Raw genomic sequence first — 14,817 nt, 5'->3', positions numbered from 1 at the left:
GGAAACTTTGGTTTTGGACCTTTCCTCACCAGCTGCCTGTCCTTTCTCGAGGAAAAAAAATTGAATTCCCACAAGGAAAAAATACCTCGAAAGGTTAAATACTTGTGATATCCGTCAGCAAACGAAAAAAATGAAAAATGTCAGCAATAACTCAACTCTGCCCATATTTTGCGAAGTTAATAATCATTATTTTCATCACTGGTGACTTACGTATGCTCAAGGCAACAAGAAATGGTACAGGCTCTGCGCACAATGACTTCACCAGCAAGCATTAATTTTATTGCCAGCATCACGTTGGAATAATATCTAATTCAACGCTTCACTTGACTCCAACTTCCACATTTATGTCGCGACGCTGTAAGTTGTACCAGGATTTAACTTCGTTTAATAGCTCTTCCCTCCGTTTAGCCTCCAAGAAATTCAAGGTAACAGTAAAGCGATTACGCAAGTGCTATTAGTTGGGTCTTTAATAAGGCAAAAAATTCAGCCGTGATACAAAGGGATAGAAAAAATTTTTCGTTACTCTTGAGAATGTTCCGTCGAAGGTGATAATTCGAGCCTCCGTTGTGAAACCACATGGCTGGGATACCCGCTTGTTTAGCGGTCAACGAGCCACTCACTTGGAATTTCTAATGAAGCTTAGGCTTAAATGTTCGATTTTCCAGCAAAGATGTGTTTGTGGCTACCTGAACCACTAAATTTACAGGTAGGCATCCACTTCCGACGACTAAGTTACGTAGCTACACAGCTACGAGGAACAAAATGCGAACATGTTGCACTAATATCCATAGATATTGTGCAAAAAGAGTTTACCGTGTAACAAAAGCCTAGAAATAAAAAAAATATTGCGCTACAGATGCATGCCTAATGTCTTATCCGCCAGAATTTCCGTCTTGATTAAAAATTACTCTAAGCCGAATAAATACAGCAAATAAAATATTTATATTGCAAAGGCAATAATTTTAGTAAGTACGTCATTGATTTATAAAAGGAAGGACGCAGTAAAGAATGCCGGACCTATTTCATCGATCCGAATTTAGAATTAAATATTCGCTACGGCTCATCGCCGTAAGCCTACAGCAATCGAAAAGACCCAAGGTGAGCTGTAATGCGCGGAGTATTACGCATAGCGCGTGGGATGCGGTGGTGATTGTTGTTAAAATTTTGTTTATTCATTTTGCACATAAGTTCTCTTGGCACGGGTAGGTTGCGCCAGGGGACTATTTATGTATACATATAAAAAAACCATAAACACAGTAATCAACCCGAAGGTCGGTTTGGTAGGTGATGGTAGAGTTCACCCAGTACTAAGCCCGACGGCATGTGAAATTCACACATCAGGGTAGGGGGGCCAGTTCCCTGTGCCGGTTATGGTTTCCCAGGAAGACCTAGTACCCGAAAAATCACATAACTAGGGTGGAGGTGCAGGTGCCCAGAGGGCCTTGCTCGGGAATCGAACCCGGGACCCTCCGGTCAGCAGTCCAACGCTCTACCCACTGGACTACCGCGACCCACATATATATATATAATATATATATATATAATATATATATATATATATTATATATATATATTATATATATTGGAATCGAACCCGGGACCCTCCGGTCAGCAGTCCAACGCTCTACCCACTGGACTACCGCGACCCACACACACACACACATATATATATATATATATATATATTATATATATATATTATATATTATATATATATTGGAATCGAACCCGGGACCCTCCGGTCAGCAGTCCAACGCTCTACCCACTGGACTACCGCGACCCACACACACACACACACACACACACACATATATATATATATATATATATATATATATATATATATATATATATATATATATATATATATATATATATATATATAGAACTACATATGTGAGTGTCCTTTCTTTGTGTTTCTATGTTTTAAAAACTATATGGAGTCGCGGTAGTCCGGCCAATTCGGCTGGGGGTCGTGCCCGGCCGAGGGAGAGGCAAGGCTTCGTCATCTCACGAAACACTTGCAAAAGAAGGCTGACAGAAGCAGGATGGAAGATGCAGAAGAAGAAGACCAATTTAGTCAGAAAAGGAACTTGGAACGTTAGGACAATGTTGAGGACAAGAAAATTGGAGAATATTTAGCGAGAGATGGAAAGAGGAATTATAGAAATTTTAGGTTAATGGTAAGGAGATGGAAGGATAGCGGGGATTACTGGAGTGATAGTTTTAGAATAATATACAGCGGCGGGGACGAGAACCAACTAGGGGTTGCCATAGTATAGAAGAAAAAGGTAGGAAAAAGCGTAGTCCACATACGTACGTAACCCGCAAAAATTCAAAATTCGCGATACTTTTTGAGCAGACCTCGTGCATGTAGTTGATAGGATTTACGATCAGTTAGAGAACATAATCGCATGTGTTCCTTCAGGAAAACATTTGATAGTGATGGGGGATTGAAATGCGGTGGTAGGCGAAGGAAGAGATGGTGATGAGGCATGGGAATACGATTTAGTACGGTTTAGGGATACGAGGACTGACTGCGGGGAGAAAGCAATGAGTTCTCTAGGAGACTGGGGTTAGTCATCGCCAAAACTTGGTTTAGGCACAACTAAAGGCGTAGGTATACCTGGAAAATGCCAGGTGACTCAGAAAGGTATCTGTTGGAGTATATTATGGTTATACACAGGTTTAGGAACAGTGTCATAAATTCCCACAGCTTCCCGGGAGTGGATGCGGACTCTGACCACAATTTAGCTGTTATGAAATGTAGCGTCCGTTTCAAAAAGATAAGGCAGGGGCGGCGGTTTACAAAATGGAATGTAGAAACATTAAATGGATTGGCGAGGAATAAGTATTAGCAGACTGTAGAGAAAAGCATGGACGACGGTAAAGAGCTGAGTTCTATCGAAGGAAAATGGGAAAGTATAGAGATAGGGACATCGAAAGCTGCAAAAGACACTATTGGAGCCGTTAATGGTAAAGGGCAAAAAACCCATGGATCACGGATGAGATGGTTAGAAAGATAGATGAGAGAAGAAAATGGAAGAATGTAAACACAGAGTAAGGCAAAAGGAAGTACAAAGAGTTAAATAATAAATTGAGACGGGCAACAAATAAAGAAAAAGAAGTATGGTGGGAGACGCAGTGCGAGGATATGGAAAGTTTGCAGAGGAAGGGTGAACGCTGTACAGCAAGGTTAAATCACTATGGGGAAGTAAGAAGGGAAGATCTGTGCTAACAGCTAGAGATAAGTCTGGTAAGATAATAGTTGACACAGAAAATATCCAAGAGAGATGGTTGGAATATATAGAAGAACTTAGACCAACAAAGTTAGATATAGAAAAGGAACATGACGTAGAGGAAGATAGCTTAGGTCCAGGCATACTCGACGATGAGATAGAAAGGGCATTAAGGGAGATAAAACGAAATAAGGTCGTGGGGGTGGATAACATTCCTGCGGAACTAATAAAAGGTTTAGGAAAATTTGGGAGGAAGAGGCTATATGGGCTGATTCGTAGTATCTATGAGGAAGGAATTTGGCCGGAAGACTTAGTGAGATCAGTGTTAGTTCCTATTCCGAAAAAGGTAAACGCTACATCATGTGAGGACTACAGGACAACAAGTTTGATATCCCACGCAGCTAAAGTTGTTCTCAGGATAATAAACAAAATGATAGGGAATAGGGCAAATGATTACTTAGGGGATGATCAGTTCGTAGAGTATAATCAGGACGCATTTGTTTGTTTCGTAGATTTCGAAAAGGCGTTTGATAGAGTGAATTAGGAAAACTAATGAGAAAATTGCAGAAAATAAGAATAGATTGGAGGGGCAGGAGGCTAATCCGCAACCTTTATATGTCTCAGACTGCTCAGGTGTGGGTGGGGAACGGGGAGTCCGGATGGGCAGTGTTAGGAAGGTGTAAGGCAGGGTTGCCTAATACATCAGGTACTATTCAACGCATACGCGGAGGAAATGATTAATGAGGCATGGGAAGAACTGGAGGCAGGAATGAAAGTCGGAGGGAATTCGTAAAATCAGTTAGGTTTGCTGATGACCAAGATTTATTTTGTCAGTCACCCAAGGTGTTGCAAGCATAGCTGAGTGATTGGGGAATTCAGAGCGATAGATACCAAATGAAAATCAATATTAATGAAACAAAGGTCATACGATTTTCCAGAAAGAAAAAGGCTAAGCTAAACATTAAAATAGGAGGGCAAAAAGTAGAGCAGGTAGAACAGTTAACGTATCTCGGAAGTGTTTTGGACTTACCAGGTTAAAGTAGTAGGGAGGTAAGGAGAAGAATTGCGCTAGGCAAAGAGGCTTTCAAAAGGAGGGAGTGGATAACAGGACCTTTGAGTAAGGATGCTAAGAAAAGGCTCGTTAAAACTTTTATATGGAGCGTAGTTATGTACGACGCGGAAAGGTGGCCATCGAAGCAGGAGGATAGACGTAGATTTGAGGCTTTTGAAATGTGGGTGTGGAGGAGAATGGAGAAGGTGAAATGGACCAAAAAGAAAACAAATGAGGAAGTACTAGGTATGGTGGGTGAGGAGAGGTGTTTGTTCGGAGAAATCCTAAGGGGACAGGAAAAATGGACGAAGGGCGTATTGATCGGCCGAGGGATGTTAAAGACTCGTATATATGCATAGGGATGGATGGATACATATGGAGGGCTTGTAACCACCGCCCTTCCGCAATGCAAACGCGAGCGGCCGAAAAATTGGGAGCGTTAAGAACAAGACGGATTATCTGATGCGATCGATTACTGCTCTACTTCTTGACTTCGAGGAAGACCGCAAGCTTATCCGTCAAGTATTCCGGATGGCTGTTCTCAATAACGAGAATGTCTCTCTCTAGCTGCTGGGTTATGCTTATTACACAAGTTGCCTCGGTTCAAGATTCGCTGTCATCTTTTGTAATGATTGTCTGATTACTCGATTGAATATGACTGCAATAAAGTATATAGGAAATTAAAAAAATCGCGTACTCACCGGTATCAATTTTATTGCGAAGCCTTCCTCGGTGACTTGAATGTGGCTCCAGTGTTTTCAGCTTCTACCCACCGTGATTCATCTTCCAAGATGACAGTTTCGTTGGTATTCCGGTTCGTGTCTTCAGGGACTACGTAATTCACAGTTCATTTTGAACTCTAGTCTAATCCAGGAGACCTAACGCAGTGGGCTCTGCAATATTATGGAAATTCTGATGTAATTAATATGAAACGAAGGAGAGGTTCGCTCTCGAAAAGGAACATGTTTATAAAATAGTACAAATGGTTACTAAGTATGTTTCTGTTATATTTTGTACACATATGGTGATCTTGCTTCGTGTGGGAAATGAAAAATTTATAAACGGAATCGAATATCTACATGCAAATAACATCTAGAATACCGGGAAACTATCGTCTGCCAAGATTAATCAACGGTGTCGGAACCCGTCAGCCGTGGAGCCTGGTATTAATTTCTTCAAATTAAAACTTGTAACAGAATAATTGAAAAATGATTAATAAATCAGCAAACGGGATGGTTAGTTTTCTTGTTTTACAATATGCAGAAACAAAATCCATTCATTTCGACATAATTAAACCGCGTAAAAATACGGTTAAATTTTATAATCTGAAAATGAAAGCAGAAATCAGGCCATTTTAATAATTAAAGCGTTATTTGATATAAGTTATTACGTTGCCACTGTTGAAAACAAATAGTGATTGATGGAAACTGATAATATAAAAAACGCCCGAAAAATAGTTTATAATTTTAGGGGATTAGGACGGAAACTGAGATAATGGGCTCGAATTCCTAGAAGTGTCACTCTTTACCTGTAAGATTACTGCACTTTTTCACCGAATAAAACAGCAATGAAAATATTTTAATAAAATTTATTGAGATATGGCCAGTTTCGCAGTCAAAAATACTGTCACACATGGATTTACAACCTATGCTCAGGATGGAGAGAAGAAATGAAAGGAGTTGGAGGAAAGAACGTCCGGATTGATTCAAGGGATGAGGGAATAGGGTGCTGCGGTCGTTGTTGAGGGTTAACGGGCTTGTACGGCGGGGGCGAGAACCATTAGCACAGCTGTGTTACCTTAGTAATCATGCACTTTCATAGAGCTTGAGCCGGAAACTATTGAATTCATTATTACACTTATATTCATCTTAATACGTTTCCCGCCTTGTTTGCTATCACCAAAATCTCCGTTGCTTTTGCTCTCTTTTGGTGTCTTTCTAATTATTGGGCCTATATTTTATTTTTACTATCAATAATTTAATAGGCTCAAGACTGTTGTTGATTGTAATGAGTTGGAATAGCTCGCCTGAAGACTGTATGAGGTATTGTTAGCGAATTTTTTTGCTGTCTAGCGATGGGGATTTGCAAAATCCCATGAGGGAAACAGCTATCAACAGACTAATTTGTAATCAGTTTCCACCAAAGGGCATGTGGCAGCCATAAGGGGCACCTTTAGGCTCGCACGGAAGGTCATCGCTGATTGGCTGGTGTCGACACCCCCCACTCCCAAACAGTGTTCCACGTACTTAATTCACCACGATTGAATCTCACCCCTCGATGTTCTACGAAATGGACAGCAATCAGGATCATCTTAAAAATGCCCCAGTCCCCCTTAATAGACAAAAAATATTCATGCCAGGGCATGAATTCTGGGATGGAATTCATGAATGTGCAACTAATCCGTATTAATTCATTCCCATAATCCAGCTGAGTAGTAGATAATTAATTTCTCAAAACGAGAATTATCTGAGGGTAGCCAGAATAATTGTAATTCCATTAATATTTTCCATTCTTTATTATTCCATTAATATTAGACGAAAAAGCGAAGGAACAATGGTTTCTTGTCCTAGTCAGGCTCCACCTAGAGTATGCTGCCAGTAAATGGGATCCTCAAGAGATAAATTTGATTTCGGAATTAGATCGAGTACAGCGGAGGGGGGCTAGATCTGTCAGACGTTGTTATGACCAATGCAGCAGCATAACTACTTTATTAGAAAATTTAGGCTGGGAATCCCCTGAACAGCGGCGTTTACAATATAGATTAAACTTATTAAAAACATTTAAAGATGGGTCCTTTTCCGATGACATCAAGAACATAATACGAACCCCAACGTATTACGGGCGGATGGATCACGAATATAAGATTAGAGAGATTGACTGCAAGACTGACAGGTTTAAATGGTCATTTTTCCAAGAACAATAAGAGACCAGAATGCTTGTAATCGAAATCCCCCACTAGTCGGCTCGGCATCATAAGTATTAACCTACAAGGTAGCGACCGCGCATGTTTATACTAGTATATTTATATATATATATTTTTCAGGTTCCCCCCACCTTTCCCCATCCATTTGAAAAACCCTAGCCCCCTCATCCCTTACCCTTTCCTCCTGGTGCTGCACCCCCTGCCACACACCTTTTTGGTGGCTCGCAGGGTATTAATGTAGATGTAGAATATTTAAATCTGGAGACAGCTTTCAACGTCGGAGGTCATCAATGGTCTTGTCCTTCAACCTCTCTGTCGTGACTTGGTCTTCCATACCACTTGGGTCGCAATTGGTCTTTAAGAAAATTAGTAAAACCAATCATTTTTGGTAGATTGATTTTTATTTTTCAATAACCTCCTTTGATACTCTTTTCCCAGTGTCTCACCAATTTTTTTAAGCCGTTCAAAAACTAGGATTACTAAAGGTCCTCAAAATAGGCATCGGTGTTGGCGATGGCCTCTTGTTTCGAGGTGAATCGTTTTACGTGGAAAGTTTGGAATTAAAAAAGTCTCTGGGGGTCAAATCAGATGAATACGGTGGATTTTGCGATAGTTCCAACTTTTTTTCCTTAATTTCCCCCATCAAAACTGCACGGAAGTGCACCCATGCATGTCTTGACGGAAGAGAATTTTTTTCCTTGCCAAATGAAAACGTTTTTTCTTGATTTATTCACTCAACCGGTGCAATAACGGTACATAATTATCTCCATTTATCGTATCTTTGTAAGTAGTCGATATGGACGATTCTGCATGATCCCAAAAAATCGTATTCGTCACCTTGTCGGCCAAATACACCGTCGTGGCCTTCTTTGGAACCGGATCGACTTTAAAAACCCACTGTTTCGACAGTTCCTTTATCCCTGGAGGTCAGTGGTGTATCCATATTTTGCCCACAGTTATGTACGCATCGATGCAGATACTCAATAGGATTGCGACTGAAAAGCGCTAAACGAGCCGCCTAATCGACCACACGATTGCGTTTACTCTCCACCGCGAGTAAACACGCCGCACCCATTTCGTCGAGATAATTTTAGCACCCAATGTTTCCTGAAATATAGAAAGCACTGTCACCTGTTGCCTCAAGTATTTCGTGAGCTTTGATTCATCGACCATTCAAAACTATATCGTGGATTTTGTCAATCGTTTCGGAGAAAATCTCTTCCATTGAACGTCCCGAACGATGCAAAAAATTTGGATGAATGTACGGCCACGTTTAAACTTAGGTACCCAATTGTAAACAGTCGTAAACACAGAAACAGAAAACGCCATGACCTTTACCCGACTCGGCTTTGATCTCTTTTATGTGCTAATCCTTTTAAATAGACGATATAAATCACCGCACTAAATTCTTTTACTCCATTTTTCTATATAAACAGAAGTTATTTAAGAAGTTATTTTACTAACAGAATTTATTAACAGAACATAATTTATTAACAGAAGTTGCATTGAAATGCACATTAGCGGATGACTCCGTTAAAAGTTACTGTTGCGGCATCTCCCGCAGTTTCTTTGGAAGAAGTTATTTAGTTCAATCGACTATGAAAATGAAACTACGTAATTCATATAGTTGAAACTTTAACAGCAGTCCAATGAGAGAAGAGGCTTACTCAATGCAAACCTTTTTGATACTACGACTGCCATTCCTTCAATTTTCTAAGGACTTATTGAAGGACCCGCGTAGTCTTAACAAATGCAGTGCACTTTAAAGTGTGGTTCTTAACTTTTTGTGCATTATTCGTGCATGGTATTGTATCCATACTGGCAAAAAGGAAAAGGGCCCATAAGTCATGCTTCTTGGGGTGGATAGACATATCTTTAATAACAGGAACAATAAATGAGCACGGGTATTTTTAACTTGGAGCAGATTCGCACGAAAATGACCCAGAAACATAGCGCTTGCATGAGTCAATATTGAATTGAAATATTTGACTGCCGATCACATACTTCTATTGATTTATGGCGAAGCAATTTTGTAGCATTTCATAAAATGTATATTGATCAGCAAAATTCGTACATAGGCTGGCGATTGAAAGCCTCAGCGACAGTATCAGTTAGAAAAGCGACAGTACGCATTTAGAAGAAACGGATTAAAGCAATATTTAATGGAAAATAAATGTGTGAAGGTTCCCAAACAAATTTGGAATGCCTGATATTATGCTATGCATTCAAAATTCTTTAAAAAGCAACTTCAATCGCCAGCAGGTATGATGGCTGTGGGTGAAGATTTTTGAGCAGCCATCGGATACTATTTTCTATGGGTAGCGTCATGATGGCGACTGTTGGGAGGAGCGTTGGGCTGACGGCCTCAAGCGTTGCGGGTAATCCCGCGGAATGTAATTCTCAAGCCAATCCGTGCGCGTTTCTGGTTTAAAATTTCCTTGAAAGCGGAATGGTGACGCAAAGTACCTGACCCCTCTGCCTTTAAAATACGAATTACTCCCGCCTAAATGCTTAGCTCGGAGTGAGCCCTCTCTTGACGCACGAAAACTAATTGCAGGTGTATCTTTAACTTGAAGATAACCACTATTTATCACCATGCAATATATTTTCAATACCAATTGTTGATTAGATGAAATGCTATCTGAACATGGAAAAAGGATTGCTAATCTGCGCTAAATGAATAAATATTTCGTTTTCTTACTTGCTACATGTGGTGCTTATTCTGACCCTACTTCATGCCTATGCCTGGTTTCTGGAATTTTCCCTGTAAATGTACGTCGGCAAAGCGTAAAGTTACCTTTTTCTCGAATAATCGATTAACACGATATTGATTTCCAAATAAATAAGACGCCAATAAAAATGTCAAGACAAATTTAACCAACGAGGAAAGAATCAAAGAATTTTCGTTTCCATTGGAAAGAATTTATTCCTGTGGACCAGTTTCGCTAAACTGTAGCATCATCAGGGCGAAGTTGAAGAGGCTAGATGATTCAAAGATCCAGCGAGTCACATTTAAACAGCTCATAAATAGTTATCCAAACATTATGCGGTCATTTACGAATATTTCACGGAAGTGTGCCAACACTTCTTACATGCACTGAAAATTGGAAAAATAACGTTTTATTCGTGCAGATTTTGATAACAGTTTTTCTGGTTTATTTGTTAGAAATTCAATCCGAGGACAAATGGAGATTCATTGACTAAAGGTGCATGTCCATAGAGGCATACAATAAAGAGTTTTTGATGAAAAATGAGGAACTATATTAAAAGTAGAAATCAGATTTTGAAATAGAAATATTTAAAAAAATTACATTGCTATTAAGCAAAAGCCGAGTGACAATGACTAGATAGTAAAAGATCATCTGTTATAACCCTGTAAATTCAACATTTTTAATTTACGTTTCGAGTCCTTGGATAATGAATCGCTCCACGAAGTTTGACACACAATTTGTGAGCCATATCTCGTGGGGAACTGGCCTATTCCGACGCATGGGATTTCAAATTTAAGTAATATTGTATTTTCAGACGAGAATCATCAGATATATGTTTATTCAGATATTCATGCATATGGAGACTTATTAAAAAAGTTTAAGGCAAATCAAATTAGTCATGACAAACGCTATTACTGTGAAATTCTAAGAGTATCAATTATGACTTTTATGCAAAAAACCCGCCTTGCAGGTTGCCAATCTACATCCATATTCCATCATTCCTTCACGGCGACAATTAAATGAAATGCATCAATCTCTGATAGTGGAGAATTTTAAGGCGGCAGGATTTCCACTGAAACGAAGCTTCCATATGAAAAGGACGCAAGGAAACTTAGGCCTCAGACCCAACGGGTAAACTTTTCTCATCGACAATCCGTGAGTGTTCAGTACTTGAAATTTCGGTTAACAGAAACCTGTGGCGTGTGTGGAGTCCAAAGAGTTAGGGGTGGGACGGACAGGGGGTCAGTGGGAGGAGTGTGGGGAAGGGGACGGAGGGGCACGCGCCGTGCGCCTTGTACAGACGACCCCCTAACTCCTGCCTGGCTCCCCCATCCCACGGGAGGACATGCTGGCGCTCCCGTGCGTCCGACCCCCTCCTCCGCATCCTACTCCTCCACACCCTCCTCCACCCCACCCCTCTTTCTCGCCATCCTCCTACCTCGCGACCTCCTCCTCTACACCCTCCCCCAACAGAGCGCCGCCGCCCGGAGCCCTCCTCCTCCGCCCGCTTCCGCGCCGAGGAGGACTTCCCTCTCCATTCCTGCGGGGCGGGAATTCCGAATCCCGCTCACGTGCCCCGAGTGAATTCGGTCCGGCCCGGAGTGCTCGATGCTATCCCGTCTCTGCGCGCACCACGGGGAGGATATATAGACAGGCACCCGCCGCCGCGTAGGGCGCGAGGCGCGGAGCGTGGAGAAATGGCGCCGTTCTCTGAGTCCGCGGTCGGGCGGGCAGTGGTCATGGCGGCTGGTGGGGCGTCCCCGGGCGCGAGGGCCTACGCCGAAGGGGCCGCGGGGCCCGCGGCCGGGGCGGAACGTGGGGCACACGCCTACCAGGACGGATCGGCGGCGTCCGTGGCGCCCAAGGTCAGGGACTCGCTGGCGGTCGTCATTCCCGTGACGACCGTCTACTTGACCATCTTCATTACGGGAATCCTGGGCAACGTCATCACGTGCCTCGTGATCCGGCGGAACAAGTCGATGCACACCGCGACCAACTTCTATCTCTTCAGCTTATCGATTTCGGACCTGCTCCTGCTCATCACCGGTCTGCCCCAGGAGATGTACTACATCTGGTCTCGCTACCCGTACATCTTCGGCGAGGTGTTCTGCATTCTCCGCGGCCTGGCCGCCGAGACGTCGGCTAACGCGACGGTGCTCACCATAACCGCGTTCACGGTCGAAAGGTACATGGCCATCTGCCACCCCTTCTACTCCCGCACGCCCTCCAAACTGTCCCGGGCCACCCGCCTCATCCTCGTCGTGTGGCTCGTCGCTCTGGTGTTCGCCATCCCCTCGGCAGCCCAGGTTGGGGTCGTGGTCAAAGAGAACTCGGATTACTCCACGTGCACCATCAAGCTCTCCTCCTACGCTCATTACTTCTGCTTCCTGTCGGTGATCTTTTTCCTCATCCCCATGAACATCATCGTCGTGCTCTACGCACTCATCGGCTTGCGTCTCCGCCGCTCCAACGGAATGGAGTTAATGGCCGGGGCATCGGAGTCGGCGGCCGACGCCTCCGACGCCCGCCACCCGGCGCACGGCCTACGCCGCGGGGCCCGTCCCTCCAGCCACAAGTCCACGCGGAGGGTGGTCAAGATGCTAGGTAAGAGAGTGATCCTAGTATCCGTGTTGAATTAATCGGCTTGTTTTTTATCAGCCATGTGCCACAGGAAGTCAATACAAGGGTTAATATTTGATTCGGGATCTTAAAATTAATTTTTGCTTTCCAATATCGTTGACCATTTACAGAATTCTGCATGAAAACAGTCCTTGAAACTCGTACGGATTCGCATCTTTTACCTGTTTATACAACCAAATGGTAAGAATAAGACCAAATAAATATTTAATCTATGGGATTTTTGGGTGTCTTTCAGAGGGAGACATTCCTAGTCTTTTTTATGGAGGAGATATGAATTTATTTGCCTCACTGGGTAGGTATTACCGAGTTTGACTTCAATATTGAATGTTTATTTCCAATAGAGGAGTTGTTTTAATATCAATACATCATAATAACAGTTATTTTTTCGTGTGCCGAATACGAACTTAATCTCGTCTGCCAAAGGATTGGTCTTTTCTTAAATTGTTGAGAAATTTTATAATGGGCGAGTAGAGGCTGGGGCAAGTATATAGTATGTGGTTACGCCAAGAAGAAAGGAATCGCAGCTTAAGTTTCCACGAGAGCTTCATCTTTAACTTCAAAAACTGTAATCATCCTTGCCATCTGTGAGAGGACCGTTGAAACCCAGAGCCATTACAGTCTCCCTATAAATTATTAATAGCCTTCCTCATTGGCAGTCGAGCGAATGGCCTATATTGTCACTCTCTCCACACTCTACAAATTCTGAAATTCAAAGCGTTTTCTTGTATTCAACGAGAGAAAAATAATTGTCAATTGAAAGCTTTCTTAATGTAAGCATTTCAATGTAAGCATTGAAAAATAAAATTAGAAAAACATAAATTTAAAAATTGATGAACATAATAATTTTAAAGTATGTCATTTTACAAGGAAATCTTCGCGAATGATTTCACCTCAGAATATATGAGAAAAGGGAAATATAAAATTGCATGGAAAATTACTTATACTTTGAATAGAATGGTTTGAAGCGTCACTTCGTGGAAGCGATTCATATTGGAAAAGAAATACTTAGTTATTCCACATATATTTTTATCAAACACGACCTAGGCTTCGACTTACCTGATGATGACTTTGTAAGCCGAAACCTAGGTCGTGTTTAATAAAAATATATGTGGAATAACTAAGTATTTCTTTTCCGATGCTTATACTTTCAAAAGGTATTGACTTACACGATGAATAATTGAATAATTGAATTTTGGTACCACTTTCTTACGGTAAGATGCTTTGTTCTTCCAGTATGTCATCATCTGCATATTTTCGGAGCTCCCAGTTAAGAATTTGTACAGATTTTATTCCAGACACCAGGAGTGAATTTTGCATTCTTGTAGTTTGATGTGAAGAGTAATATGTCGCACCAATTCATCATAATACAGCTGAATTCAGTCAGTATCAATCATGGCGCCTTTTAAATATGCTTACAATATCCCACAATTATGCATTTCGCCAAATTTTCTGTTATTAAATGATGAGAGCATAAATAATCTAAAAAAATACATTTCTCCCCGTGAATACCTCAACTACGGGCATTGGATGAAGATGTTCAGAAACGTCAGAAATATATGCTGCCCAAGGGCAAAAGACTGTCTAATTTTACCCTACATAATATGATAAAAATAAGGCAACAACAACCAAATAGAACAAATAATGAATTTAAAAACCTACGAATGGGAAGATTCTACTTAGGCGTTTAAACTGTTTAAGTGTAAAGTATTTTTCCTGGGTAAGAATGGAGGAGATCACTTTGGTATGCATTCTTCGGGTCAAGGAAGGTGGCTCGGTGAACCCGGGCCTTCAATCTGCTATTCAACACTATCAAAAAAGTTTCAAATATTTATGGAACACTATTATAAAAATTAAAATAATTTTCATAGTCATTTTGACAACAGTTGAGGCTCAACATTAACGTACTTGATGATGGTTGATAGTTTCCGGCGTAACTCTATGGAATCGATTCATATTGGAAATGAAAAATAGTAACTTTGTGATTCGACTGAAAAATATTTATTACGAGATGACCCGGGTTTCGACGTTCAACGCCATCTTCAGGTGACGTTGAAGATTGAAAATGGCGTTGAGCGTCCCGGGTCATCTCGTAATAAACATTTTTCAGTGGAATCACGAAGTTACCATTTTACATTTCCAATTAACGTATTTACCACCAGTATGGGCAAATTATCCCACTTAGTCTTCCATATTGAGGCTTCTGGGTCAGCTTCTTGCAGGATGATGTTTAAGCCAAAGGAGGTTCTATTTTCA

General features: G+C 41.4%; 1 protein-coding gene across 1 annotated transcript in view; it reads left to right on the top strand.

Annotated features, from left to right (window-relative positions):
* The first annotated feature begins 11,634 nt into the window (after positions 1 to 11,634).
* LOC139686175 (pyrokinin-1 receptor-like) overlaps positions 11,635 to 14,817 on the top strand; it is a 38,021-nt gene continuing 34,838 nt past the window's right edge. The window contains exon 1 of the mRNA XM_071583357.1: positions 11,635 to 12,528. Within this exon, the coding sequence (XP_071439458.1) occupies positions 11,664 to 12,528 (865 nt within the window). The 5' untranslated portion in view covers positions 11,635 to 11,663. The remainder of the gene's footprint in view (positions 12,529 to 14,817) is intronic.

Source organism: Hetaerina americana, unplaced genomic scaffold, assembly GCF_022747635.1.
Source record: "Hetaerina americana unplaced genomic scaffold, ioHetAmer1.1.p SCAF_130, whole genome shotgun sequence".
Classification (NCBI taxonomy): Eukaryota; Metazoa; Arthropoda; class Insecta; order Odonata; family Calopterygidae; genus Hetaerina; species Hetaerina americana.
This window is presented reverse-complemented; position numbering and strand designations above follow the sequence as displayed.